Raw genomic sequence first — 12,605 nt, 5'->3', positions numbered from 1 at the left:
GGTTCTCTGCATGTCCATCCTTTTGCGTCTAACTTTTTAAAAAATGCTGATAATATGACCTTGAACTTGTACTTACACCAAACTCTTACAAGAATCAGACTCCTCTCGTTTCACACGAGTATTAATTTTAGGGGGAAAAATCCTGTCCAACCGTACCTCAAACTAAAGTCCATCCCCTTCTTGCCTTTTCACACTTTCCAATGACTTCTCAGAACTTGGAACAATAAGTTTTCAGCCTTTAACTCCATAAAACCATGAACCTTCACCACACGGACTGCAGCGGTTCAAGAAGGCGGCTCACCACCACCTTCTCAAGGGCAATTAGGGATGGGCAATAAATGCCGGCCTCGCCAGCAACACCCACATCCCATGAATGAATAAAAAAAAATTGGGGTATTTATAAACCAGAAAACACATATTCCAGTGCAAGTATTCACAACCAGGGAAGATGGATTTGTTCATTGCACAACTAGATGACCAGAGATCAGGTGAATAATTACCATTGGTTCCTTTGACCAATAAGATTAGCAGTTAAAAACAACTGTCCTTTATTTTGTAAACCTCTTGTTTCTTTGGCTTTCAGCTCAAGTCTCCATATGCTAATTGGTATTAGGAGATGAGACACATAAAATAGATTTGTACATGCACAAAATTTGATTTTGCCTCTCTGCACAAGCACACTTGTTTTTCTGAAATGGACAGGCTACATCTATCCTGAAGTTAAATTTGAACAAGCTGGGTATGCAGGAATAAGCCTGACATGGCTGAAACTACAACACTTCAGACTTTTAATTTGGTTTGAAACTCTGATTTGAGTTCCAATACAAATAAGACAGATTGGTTGAAAGTTTCGGTTTTTGATGAATGTTAAGGATTCTCAGTGAAATTTATGTGGATAGTCTCAAAATAAATTGGCAGTTGGCATTCCTCTAGAGAGGACAGGCACTTTACTATGCATTGTGGGTAAGTACTTCTACCGTAGGGATATTCCTGGAACAATCTCCTTATGCTTACCAAGAGCAGGTGGAAAGGAAAAGAAGACCCAAAGGGAAAGGAGGAGACATGAAAGGAAAGTAAATGAGAAGGGAAACAAAGGGAAAGGAGAAGGAAATACAGAGAGAGAGAGAAACTGTATTTGAAATCAGCCCATCTGGGTCAGTGTAACTGGTTTGTTCAGTATTTCACAAATTTATGAGTGCCTAAATGACTCATTCACAATGTCTTGTAATCTGGATTCAATGCCTAGGCCATATGTTGTGTATCACTGTTATAAAGAGATAATATTGAAAATTGGTCTCTGTTGCTGGCAATGAGCGTCTCTGCACTGCTAAAATAACCTTAATGTGCAATTTACAATATCTAATCAGAGGCAGATCATTCTGAAAGATACATGTGTAATTGAAAGTTACTTTAATCTGGTTCAATTTGAAAGACATTGCCCTTCACCTCTGTCAAACTAAATTTGAGGCTTATCAGCTTCTGACCGAGGCTGAAAATAATTAAAGTTACTAATAAAGATGATGTGGAGATGCCGGTGATGGACTGGGGTGGACAAATGTAAGGAGTCGCACAACACCAGGTTATAGTCCAACAGCTTTATTTGAAATCACAAGCTTTCGGAGCTCACCTGACAAAGGAGCAAAGCTCCGAAAGCTTGTGATTTCAAATAAAGCTGTTGGACTATAACCTGGTGTTGTGTGACTAATAAAGATGACTGCTAAGGAACATAAGGTCAATAACGACATCTCCATTCTGTTAACTGTATATGAATTCCTTTCCTTCTATGGTCAAAACAATTTCAAAATTCAACACCAAATAACAACTGCCAGGTAATTTGCATTTTTAAATTCACTTTTTCCATATCTACTTGAATATCAAGTTATTTTTTTTGTGGAACGGTTGAAGTGAATGAAGACCAGAAAGATGGCCAATTGTCAGAGGAGTGTAGTGTCTAAACTCTGCAGTGATTGGAATATGTGAAGAATAAAAATGACGCTTGATATAACAACGGTTTGGAAATTATTATGTTTTATATCTGTCTGCCTTCCTGAAGTGAAATAATGGAGATGTGGTGATGAGTGACTATTCTGGAGCTTGTTTGATACCCTTTGGGGATCAGGAAGTATTTATGCAGAACTTTCCCCTCAAGGAATTAAATGGGTTGATTAGTATCCATGATAGGGTAGGCTGCACATAATCTGCAAAAGAAGGTTTGATGGGTCATATGACCTTTCTCTTGTTCCATAATTTATGTTCTTTAGTCACTTAATCTGCCATACTATCACACATTCATCTTCGCCGTTTCTCAATCTTACTTAAAACCTCACAAGGTAATTTCTGCACAACTTTCAAGTATGCTCACAGCCTCAACATATGAATAAGTACTATGCTCTTTATATGCCGTGATGTCAAATAAAAGATGTGAAATGTTGTTTGCAGCTTCAGAGATATGGTCATGTTTATGCTCCAGTCCAAGGGGTTTACAGCTGTAAAATAGAAGGTAGTGTATTTTCATGCCCCTTTTGATGGTGACACTTTTCCTGTGGATTTATACTTGTATTCTGATACTGGTATATTCAGTTTAAAACCAATATAATGTTGCAAATTGGGTGAGAGCTTGATGTCTTGTCACTTCATTTTTATTTTGGTGACCAAAATCCAAAATCATTAACTGAAAGTAAGTTGAATATTCTTCCTACAAAGACCAATTTGAATTTTTTTTTTTCCAGACGGAAATTGTCATGAGTATGAGTGGAGGTCAAGTCCCTGGAATGGCAATGAGCGAACTGTGTGGTGTGTCCGCTCAGATGGTATAAATGTGACAGGTAAAGAACAGTATTTAACTCTTTATTACACATTGAATTGTTGGGGATTTTGATAGAATAATCAGGGCTACAGCTCTGTTAATATTTGATTTTAAATCATTGTTAATCTTTTCACCTTCCAGTCACTACATTCCTCTGCCTTTACTTTAAGGTTAATGCAACAAACTGGCTTTTTCTATTTTTACATTTAAGTTAGAGCTATAGAATTCTATAGTTGTAAAATCATTTTTTAACAATGTTCATGAGTGCCTAACTCCTTTTTCCTACTTAACTCCCTGTCTGCCCCTAACACCTCTACCATCACCTTCTGCCCCTGGAACTTATTGACTCTCACACAAGTATCCATGACTACGACCTCCTCCAACTCTGGCCCTCTGCTCAGGAAGATATTGACGATTCTTTTGATCTCCTCAACAACTACCTCACCTCCTCTTTCAGTGCCCTTGTCCCCTCTTTGACACTTGCCCATCACAAACATTCCACTGGTACAAGAGCCACTTCCAAGGTCTCAAATCTGCAAAACGTAAGGTAGAGCGCACCTGAAACTGACCGGCCTAGTTATCCATTGCCTCATTCTTTGAATCATAGAAACATGGAATCATAGAATGGTTACAGGATAGAAGGAGGCTATTCGGCCCATTGAGCTCATGCCGGCTCTTTCTAAGAGCAATCCAGTTCGTCCCATTCCCCCGCTCTTTCCTCATAGCTCTGCAGATTATTTCCCTTCAAGTATTTATCCAATTCCTTTTTGAAAACCACAATTGAATCTGCGTCCACTATTCTTTCAGGCAGAGCATTCCAGATCATAACTACTTGCTGCGTAAAAAAAGTTTTTCCTCATGTTGCCTTTGGTTCTTTTGCCAATCACCTTAAACCTGTGTCCTTTGGTTCTCAACCCTTCTGCCATTAGGAACATTTTCTCTTATTTACTTTATCTAAACCCTTCATGATTTTGAACACTTCTGTCAAATCTCCTCTCAACCTTCTCTGCTTTAAGGAGAACAACCCCAGCTTCTCCAGTCTATCCACCTAACTGAAGTCCCTCATCCCTGGAACCATTCTAGTACATCTCTTCTGCACCCTCTCTAGGGCCTTCACACTCTTCCTAAAGTGCAATGCCCAGAACTGGACACAATACTCCAGCTGTGGCCGAAGCAGTGTTTTATAAAGGTTCAACATAACTTCCTTGCTTTTGTACTCTATGCCTCTATTTATAAAACCCAGGATCCCGTATGCTTTTTAAGCCACTTTCTCAACCTGTCCTGCCACCCCAGGTCTGTCTGTTCCGACATCTCCTTCAGAATTGTACCATTTAGTTTATATTGCGTCTCCTGATTCTTCCTGCCAGAATGTATCACTTCGCACTTCTCCGCATTACATTTCATCTGCCATGTGTCCGCCCATTCCACCAGCCTGTCTATGTCCTCTTGAAGTCTATTACTATCCTCCTCACTGTTTACTACACTTCCAAGTTTTGTGTCATCTGCAAATTTTGAAATTGTGCCCTGGACACCCAAGTCCAAGTCATTAAATATATATCAAAAAAAGCAGTTGTCCTAGTACCAACTCCTGGGGAACACCACTGTATACCTTCCTCTAGTCCGAAAAACAACCGTTCACCACTACTCTCGGTTTCCTGTCATTTAGCCAATTTCGTATCCATGGGCTTCAATTTTGCTGACAAGCCTATTATGTGGAACTTTATCAAGCGCCTTTTGAAAGTCCAAATACACAATATAAACTGCATCGCCCCCATCAACCCTCTCTGTTACCTCATCAAAAAACTCTATCAAGTTAGTTAAACACGATTTGCCTTTAACAAATCAGTGCTGGTTTTCCTTAATTAATCCACACTTGTCCAAGTAACTGTTAATTTTGTCCCGGATTATCATTTCTAGAAGCTTCCCCACCACCGAGGTTAAACTGACTGGCCTGAAGTTGCTGGGTTTATCCTTACACCCTTTTTTGAACAAGGGTGTAACATTTGCATTTCTCCAGTCCTCTGGCACCAACCCAATATCTAAGGAGGATTGGAAGATTATGGCCAGTACCTCCGCAATTTCTACCCTTTCTTCTCTCAGCAATCTAGGATACATCCCATCCAGACAGGGTGACTTATCTACTTTAAGTACAGACAGCCTTTCTAGTACTTCCTCTTTATCAATTTTTAGCCCATCCAGTATTTCAACTACCTCCTGTTTTACTGTGACTTTGGCAGCATCTTCTTCCTTGGTAATAAATGACAGATGCAAAGTACTCATTTAGTACCTCAGCCATGCCATTTTCCCTCACAGTTACCTCTGGTGTACCCCAGAGTTCTATCCTTGACCTCCTCCTCTACATCATTTACCTCTTGCCAATGTTATCTTAAGTATGTGGTCAGCTTTCACATCTATGCTGATAACATCCAACTCCACCTTACCCATCAACCCCACGGATTTTGCCACCATCTACAACTGTGTATCTGACATTAAGACTAAATGAGCTAAAACTTTCTCTAGCTCAATGTTGCCAAAACCGAAGTAATCTTCTTTGACTCTGCAAATGCCTCTGACCTTGACTCCATCTTTTTCCTGGCTGTCACCTCAGACTTAGCCCAGCGATGTGGAACCTTGGCATATTGTTCGATCCAAGCTCAGCTTCTGACCCCATATCTAATCTGAAATCAAAACTGTAACATTGCCCTCCTCCACCCATACCTCGCCCCCAACCTGGCCTTGAAACCCTAATCAACTTGAAGCTGGAGTTTTCTAACATCGTTCTCCTTGTACCACTTTTATTATTCATAAACTACGATCTGTCCTCAATGCCGCATGTCCACATCATTACCCGCACTAAGGCCAACATCTCCATCACTCCTGTCCTCACCAAGCTGCACTGGCTTCCCATGTCCTAGGCAATCCACTTTAAGATTCATGTGCTCACCTGTAAATGTTTCCATGGCCTCACGCTACCTACCTCCTTGATCTTTTCCGGTACTTTCACCCTCTAAACACTGTGTGGACCCCCAACACCAGCTTACTGCTTGTTTCCCCGCTCCCTCTGCTCCTTCTACTACCTTCTCCCATGCTCTGAAACTCCCTTCCTCAGCATCTCTACCATGCCACCTCCCTCCCTGTCTTCAAAAACATTATTGAAGACCTCATTATTCCACATTGGTTTTGCCCCGTCATCACCTTCTTCCCCCTCCCCCACCACCTGGTGGTACTTCACTATTCACTGTAAAGAGCTGATGTAATTTTCTGTCCATATTGAGCGCTAAAGAAAAGCAAGTTTTTACATAATAGTGTCGGAGATATCGAAGCTTAAAAAGTGTTCCTGTTAGCACTATCCACTGTGAAAATGGGAAAACAAGAAATGTGTAGTCACACTAATGACCTTTAATCTGGCTCTTTGATCAGTCGGGATTCAGGTGAAGGGCAGAGAGGCCAGAAGTTTGAAGACACAAAACTGTGCATTTGTAAAGTTAACTTCCACTTTGAAAACTTGAGTTGGACAGAGCTGTCTTTTCACACAGATTTCCCTGGTTCCTTTCTACAAAACATTGCAAAATATCTACAATGTGGAACATGGCAGCATTCGTCAGAACATCCTTATATTGAAAAATTATTATTATTTATTAAACTTGTGGTAGTTACATTCATAATTCAAGCTTCTAAAAGCTGTGTCATAGCTGTTCTCCCATATTTCCCAATTTTAACTGTGTTAATAAACATTGCAATATAAAAGCATACATATTTAATGTACTTCCCACCTCCAGTATTATTGAGCCTTATGAATTTATAATATCTTTGTTAAATTCAGGAGGTTGCTCTCCTCTGAGCCAGCCAACTGCTACCAGACACTGCCATCCACCCTGCACTAAACCATACTCCTTCTGTACACAGGTAAGCAATCAAGAGCAAAATCCTTGTTCGCTGTAAATGTTTACCATTTAATAGTTATTGACTGGAAGCTTAAAACTCTGCCTGCTTCTTGCTTTTATGCTCCAGTTGTAATATAAATTCTGAAGCACTGGTTTTAATTACCATCTGTAAAAATGCAATAGATTTGCTTATGAAATGATCCACCACACAATAGTAATAAGATTTTTTCCACAATCTGGTGCTATAAAGTAGTGAAAGTGAGCCAATTTATCAGCAAATTATATTGCCATTGTGGATTTATATTGTATTTGCCAAGGGCTTGGGTTGGGCCAATTAATGAAGCTTTAACCTAGAACGTTGTGAGGTCGAAGCCTACTGCTGAAAATTATCCAGGCACCTAATCCTTGTAGTACTGTAGAGTGGAAAGAGCACATTGTACTCTTGGGGAAGTCATCCTTTGGATGAAATGCTAAACCACACTACCATCAGTCCATCATAGTTGACAAAGTTTCCATGGGATTAATCCCAAAATGCAGTGGGTAATCCAAACAAGTGATTAATATTCTACAAAGAAAAGCTTTGTGGTATCCTACATTCTATAGGGATCCACTACAAATGGGATGTTCAGTCTTACTAGTGAGTATCCACACTAATTATCATCAAATATATATTTTAGAAACTTATAACTCTTCGGGGGTTAAATTGGCTAACCCCCGAAAACAGGCGCGGGCATCGCATTGCTCAATTTACCCGCGCCCGGTCGACCCATTGCAGGTAGCATGAGACATTCGTGCTACACAGAACTTACCTCGTGCATGCGAAAAATCCAGGCTATATATCTACGATTTCATGACATTTGCACTTTCCACCAGCTGGGGGAGCCCGAATCCCTTAAAGGCAGGCTGTCTCTCTGACAGCCTGCCAAAATCTCTGAAAGGTAACCGGTACCTGTTATTTGCTAAAAATAACAGTCTGCTGACTGCACGGAGTCTGAACAGAGGTCAGACATCGCACACGTAAAACACAGATGCAGGTCCTGTCCCTATGTTTACAAACTGATGAGTTACGTTAAAACATTGAATAAAGATTGCGCACTACTAAATCCCACATCCTCCAATTTGCATGCCAGATCTCACCAATCTGCCGATCTGAGTTTCTACCAGGCCTACGAGAGTGCGTGCACCAAGGTTCTCTGCTGATGCACTAGAGGCCTTGATGCAAGAGGTGGACAGAAGGAGGGGCATCCTATATCCGCGGGGGGGAGTGGGGGGTGGCAGGAGGCCCTCCAGGCATATGCCCAAAAGGCAGTGGGAGGCAGTAGGGGACGAAGTCAATGCCAGGCGCATAGCACCATGAACATGGATGCAGTGCTGGAAGAAGTTCATTGCTTTGACACGAGTCGTCAAGGTGAATGAGGTCAACTGGTGTCTCCTACCAACTGCACCACTTGCCGCATCCACTGCTCCACGAACTACACCCCCATCACCCACATGCCAACAAAATCTTTCCATCAGCATGCAACTCTTCATATCAGATGCTTCCTCTCATCCCTACACATTACCATTGTTTCAAGCCGCACACCCACAACTCTCAGACGACACACACTGGCAGCTATTCAATCATGACAGGCACGTCCCGCTTTCTTGCAGGAGAAGGTGGCGCATAACAGGAGGCAGCAAGTGGGAGTGGCATTTAGCCTCTCGAGCCTGTTCTGCCATTCAATGAGATCATAGTTGACCTGTGACCTAATTCCATGTACCCGCATTAGCCCATATCACAATTGAGCTAGCATCAACTGCTGTTTGCATTGAAGCGTTCCAAACTTCTCCCACCCTTTGCGTGTAGAAGCATTTCCTAACTTCACTCCTGCACATCCTGGCTCTATGTATTAGGCTATGTCCGTTGGTCCTAATATTCAAGCATAGGAGACTTCCAAAAACAGGTACAAATGCATCAGCAGCCAGAAGCACTAATTCAGAAACTAACCTGTAAATCCTGCATGGTCCCTTTAAATAGCACTGGTGGGGATCCTCCAGGCACTCTTAAGACACGTTCAGATGTTCGTGGTTAGGACAGTGCATTGAGTAGAGCGTTAAGTCCCAAAATGGTTTCTATCCCTTTAAATCAGTTTTGCACACTGATTATATGCATTTTCTCCTTACTTTACATGATGCCGCCATTCATTATTTGCTCATGCGCTAACCCCTTTACCAAGATGGCATCCGGCACCTCCATGACGCCATCTTGGATATTCAGGAGGCCGCGTAGCGCCGAAACAACCGGCGCTACAAGGCCCAATTTAGCGGCCTTATTCTTTATCATCTTATATTTTGCCTATGTAAGGAATATTTAATACTAATCCAGAGATGAGATTGAAGCAGGCTTCCTTTGCACGGGTTCAATTCAGGCCCATTAGAAAGAAGAAAGAACTTGCATTTACATAGTGCCTTTTACAACCTCATGACATTCCAAAGAACCTTCCAGCTAATGAAGCACTTGTTGTCACTGATGCAGGGAAACACAGCAGCCAATTTGTGTACAGCAATATGACAAACAACTGGATATTGAGGAATAAATATTGGCCAGGACACTGGGAGAACTCCCTGCTCTTCTTCAAATAGTGCTATGGAATCATTTACGTCCACCTGAGAGAACAGATGGGGCTTCGGTTTAAAGACTTGTCCGAAAGTGCAGCAATCCCTAAGAACTGCACTGAAGTGTCAGCCTGGGGTTATGTGCTCGAGTCTCTGGAATGGGGTTTGAGCCTGCAGCCTTTTGACTCAGAAGAATGCTGGAACAGAGCCAAGGCAGACACCTTGAAACAGTAGACAAAGGAATTTCATATGAATACATTAAATGTTTAATATCACACAGCATAATTTCACAGTCATCAATTGTTGAATTTGTTATTCATTATGAGAAGTTAAGTCATTCTGGTATCTCAGCGTTTTTCATGATTGGTGTGGTCAGAAACATCATTGTGCATAAAGGGGAAAATGCTGGCTGTTACACAATGGGGAAGTATTAATGTAATTTATGTAATCACATGGAAACAAGCAGTTGGCCGTCTGCTTCAGAAACTCAGAACAAGTTTCAAGCTGCTAAAGGAGTTTTGAAGAGGCTGAAAAGTATTCGTTATATGTTTTGTGAACCCGTGAAGTGTGTGCAGAGGACTTAAAAGAATGTGCCTTGTGACTATATCAGTTAAAAGAAACCTACCCAGCAGGGATAAAAGAAACACAATTATCTAAACAGTTGAAATATTTTTATAATAAATTATATTATTTAGAAGGTTTAACAAGAGACAATTTACAGTGCAATTTGGTCAATGTTTTGTTGTCTGCTTCAATTTTCCTGCAGAACATGATTTTGATTAATGAATTCCAGTAAATAGAGTATAAAAAGAAGGCCCTCGACCAGCTTCTCAAAAGCAACTAGGGATGGGTAATAAATGCCGGTCTTGCCAGCAACACCCACATCCCTAGAATAAATAAAACAAAAGTTACACATAATCATTAAGACTGTTTTCACTGTAAACATGCATTTACTGCCCCCTAGTGACAGTATCATTAATGTGCAGCCATGTACCTTTTGAGCGCTGTCAAAATCTTCTTGCAACTTTTTGTTGCAATATATTTTCAGTTTTCATTTTTGTATGATTTTAAAGCTGAGTTATGAAACAGAATTAAATAATGTTTGGAATCATAAAACATTTTTAAATTCACAATATATTTGTGAGTAAGCAAATCCCAAGGGATAATGATGAGTCTGGTATGGTCACATCTGGCTCAATACTGGTAGTTACACCTGAAGCAATGTGTACAATTCTGGTTGTCGTACGACAGCAAGGTTATCCAGGCACTGGAGGCAACGTAGAAAAGACCACCTAAACTGATACCTAGCTTAACGTGGCTGGGCTAAGATGGAGAGGTTGATTTCTTTTAAATTTTGATGTACGATGGCAATTGTACTCCTCAGCAAACTAATGTATTTCATATTGTAGAGAAATTACCACAGAGAAATATCTTCTCCTTTTGAAAGCAAATGACATTTCTGATGAGTACAGAAGGTTGACTACTTTATTTTTTTATTTTCCATAGGCTCGACCTCACCAAGTTCTCCCAGCAGGCTCTCCTAGCTCCACCTTGCACAAATTCTGGCTTATGCAAAACTAAAATACTCCCTTGAAGTCCCGCTCACTCACTTCTGACCTTGCCACCCTTCACTGGCTCCACTTCTCCCAACTCATTGATTCAAGATCCTCAAATTCCTACATAGCCCTGCTCAATCCTACCTTTACAACCTTCTCTAGCTCCTATCTCCCAGCTATTACGCTCCACTGCTCCAATTGTCATCCATCAAACAGACCAGAGTGCATTCACTCCCCAACACAATCAGTAGCAGAGCCTTCAGCTTCATGTCCCTAAACTCTTGAATTTTCTTTGTAAAAGCTTTCCCTGCCCGGTTACCTTGGTTAATGTCTGCCCACTTTCAAAAGCCTCCTCAAAACCTATCTTTTCAACTATACCTACGATCACTTTTCCCTACTCTGTCCTAACTCTTATTAAGATCCTGTTCCCTCCTATTTCAAGCATGTTGAATTCTTGAATTACTTTAAAGGCGTTATTTAAGTGCAATCTTGTTTTATTGTCTGGGGGAGTAGGAAAGTATTTGCCTGAAAATGACTGCAGCCCATTCCCAAAGACAAACACCTTCCAATTGCCCATTCCCTTAAATATCTACCTCATTCTCCCTTACTTTTTCCACACTATCTCTCTGGACAGTTCATTCTGTGCATTCACCACCTTTTTAAAGTAGTTAAATCCACCTACACCTCTTTTTCTAAGTTGAGTCTTGATCCCCAGGTTCTTGAATTTGTAGCTATCTCAAGCATATTATTGAGGTTCGGTTTATCAGTGCTGAGACCACTGCTGTTTGCCATATACATGAACGATTTAGACTCAGAAATGGGAGATATGGTGTTGAAATTTGCAGACGATACCAAAAGGCTGGGGCTCTTTTTCTGGAAAAGGGAAGATTAAGAGAAGATTTGATAGACATCTTCCAAATTATGAAGGGATTTGATAGGTTGATGTGGAGAAACTGTTTCCATTCGTGGGTGAGTAAAATATAAGAGAACCACTAACAGATCAAATAGCATCGAAACGCAGAGGCGAGAAAGGTCAAATTTGGAGAAAATTAATATTTTTTTTATTTTGAGCCTCACTAAACCTCAAGAAAACAAACAAGTGACTAACCAGGCAGGGATAAGCTAAATGACAACCCTCAATTATTTACACAGTTTAAAGATACTATTTTTATGGGCCTCAGTGGCAGTTCCAAAAGTAACATGTTTCCCTGATCACAAAATACTGTCAAGCTATATTAGCGGTGAAATATATTTATGGTATTTGTGAATAGACATGTGTTTGTGTATGCTGAAATATGTTGACTGCTAAAATAGCAGTCACATCATCAGCATAGTAGCGTGGAGCACAAATATTTTAAAATTTGAATGAAATATAAAATTATTGATGCTGAAATGTAATGCTATGAACAGTTTATTGCAATCAATGTAGGTAGTATATCCATTTTGTTCACATTACTGTAGATATTAACAAGGCTCTTTAGATGTACTTCATTTTGTACATTTTGCTTCAGAACCTATCGTTATTCCACTATATAAAAGCACTTAATGGACATACATCTTGATACACATTTCCATTCCTTTCTTGTGCCATCTTCATTATAAACCATGTTTGCTCTTAGTTTACTTAATTGAGTCTCGGATGTTGATCAGTAGTGTACTTCTGGCTGATATTTGGGTGGCCAGTAACTAGAATGTTGCTAATTAAGTGTATGAATCGTAAGTTTTGTCTCAATGCTTCTTTGAATCCCACTTACATTTTCCTTT

The 12,605-nt window shown here is 40.4% G+C and overlaps 1 protein-coding gene across 5 annotated transcripts in view; it reads left to right on the top strand.

Annotated features, from left to right (window-relative positions):
• thsd7ba (thrombospondin, type I, domain containing 7Ba) overlaps positions 1-12,605 on the top strand; it is a 646,137-nt gene that overhangs the window by 611,408 nt on the left and 22,124 nt on the right. For 4 of the 5 annotated variants that reach the window (XM_067987207.1, XM_067987208.1, XM_067987209.1 and 1 more), the window contains exons 24-25: positions 2,730-2,825; positions 6,630-6,712. In XM_067987207.1, coding sequence (XP_067843308.1) covers positions 2,730-2,825; positions 6,630-6,712 — 179 coding nt within the window. Of the gene's footprint in view, positions 1-2,729; positions 2,826-6,629; positions 6,713-9,205; positions 9,880-12,605 lie in introns of those variants that run through there. The other variant, XM_067987210.1, reaches the window with a different exon arrangement.

Source organism: Heptranchias perlo, chromosome 7, assembly GCF_035084215.1.
Source record: "Heptranchias perlo isolate sHepPer1 chromosome 7, sHepPer1.hap1, whole genome shotgun sequence".
Lineage (NCBI taxonomy): Eukaryota > Metazoa > Chordata > Chondrichthyes > Hexanchiformes > Hexanchidae > Heptranchias > Heptranchias perlo.
Note: the sequence above shows the minus strand (reverse complement) of the source record. Positions and strands in the feature narration are given on the sequence as shown.